Source organism: Austrofundulus limnaeus, unplaced genomic scaffold (assembly GCF_001266775.1).
Source record: "Austrofundulus limnaeus strain Quisiro unplaced genomic scaffold, Austrofundulus_limnaeus-1.0 Scaffold199, whole genome shotgun sequence".
Lineage (NCBI taxonomy): Eukaryota > Metazoa > Chordata > Actinopteri > Cyprinodontiformes > Rivulidae > Austrofundulus > Austrofundulus limnaeus.
Window position 1 is genome coordinate 6,397 of NW_013952601.1, and position 1,530 is coordinate 7,926.

A 1,530-nucleotide genomic window follows, 5' to 3' on the forward strand; every position below is an offset into this window, starting at 1 on the left:
GCAGTCCTTTGTGTGGCTGCAGATTCCCTTCTCTCACAGTGTGCTGGAGGCGCTTGAGTTTGAGCTGAGTAGGCGAGCCAACCATGTGAGTTTACATCAGCTGTTGTTTGCTGCCGACCTGTGGAGTTGCGTCAGGAGGCAGGTGCCAGGGTTTTTACAACACGTCTACAAACTGGTTCGCCCACATCTGGGACAAATGGGAGTTTCTGAGGCGATACATCTGTTGTATATTATAGGAGAAGGCAGGCACTGTCCAAAAGACTTGATGCATCCATTAGAGCAACTTCTGATGCGTGTTTTACCTCAGCTGTACCCCGAGGAGATCGGAACTGCGTGTCTGGGCCTCTTCAAGTCCCAAACCTCAATCAGTGAGGATGCAGTGACACGTATTGTTGATGGTGCACTCTCTTATGTGACTGAGATGAGCGACTTTGCAGTGGTGAATGTGATGAAATACCTGCGTTTTAGTTACCTCTCTCACAGAGATTGGCTGGACGCGATGGCACAGGAAGTTCCTCGCCGGGCCAACAGGATGAACGTCTYCGGGCTAATGCACATCACTTTGACTTGTTCTGCTCTTCGTTATCGCAATGACGGCATCCTAAATGCTATCGCTGAGACAGTTCCCTCTCTTGTGCCACAATGCAGAAGTAAAGACTCGTGCAAACTCTTATGGGCCTTTGGCAAGTTTCAGTTTCTCCCCAGTCGGAGTCCAGCTTTTTATCCAAGCCTCACAGAAAACATGAGGCAAARGAAAGCTGAATTCCAGCGATACCCAGAGCACCTGCTTACTGGTCTTCTAGGCTTGGCTTTCATCTCTCAGTTCCCAGAAGATCTTGTTGCATTTGCTTTAACCCCTGAGTTTGTCAACTTCGTACTGAAAAAACACCATCTAGATCTAAGAAGAGACTTGTTTACATTAGACGGTGCTGTTTCTATGGAAGTACCTCAGTGGACTGGCCCTCGGTTGAGTTCTGAGTTAAGAGAAGAAGTGGCAGAAATGCTGTGGAAGTTTGCAGAGTCGGAAATATGCCAGAAATTAGAAGTTCTGGAAGCAGAATCGTCTCTTCAAGACCTCCTTGGAGGAGAGAAGTTTGTGCGTAAGAGAATGATCCTGCCCCACACTCGCACCATCGACCTGGAAGTGCATCTGGACTCCGCTGGACAGCCTATTCCTGTGAACCCGCCATCTCCAGAGCAGAACTCACCAATAATTCCCTCTAATCAGGGCTGGGTAAAATTAAACACCAAAGTGACCATTAGTGATGAACTTTTCACACAACTAATAAACGGCATAAAACCTTCAAATTCTTCAGCTTCATCTACCGGCCTTAAGCCTGGATCCCCCCTCAGGTTACCATCAAATGATTGTGATAGATTGTTTGACTCAGTTCTAGACTTTAAAAGGGACATCCCAAAAACCAGTTCTAGAACTACAGAGTCTCATTTGCAGAACTCCAAAAACCCTATAAAAGTGGCTGTGCAGGTCTCGAGCAGGAATCACCATTGTTCCACACGGCAGCTCCTAGG

The 1,530-nt window shown here is 47.4% G+C and overlaps 1 protein-coding gene across 1 annotated transcript; it reads left to right on the forward strand.

The window, feature by feature from the left end:
• Positions 1 to 10: 10 nt before the first annotated feature.
• On the forward strand, positions 11 to 1,524 carry fastkd5 (FAST kinase domains 5; the record flags this gene model as incomplete). Its single annotated transcript, XM_014018657.1, is given in 1 exon segment — positions 11 to 1,524. A coding segment is annotated over 1 exon segment (1,514 nt), but the record flags the coding sequence as incomplete, so codon positions are not given.
• Positions 1,525 to 1,530: the final 6 nt, after the last annotated feature.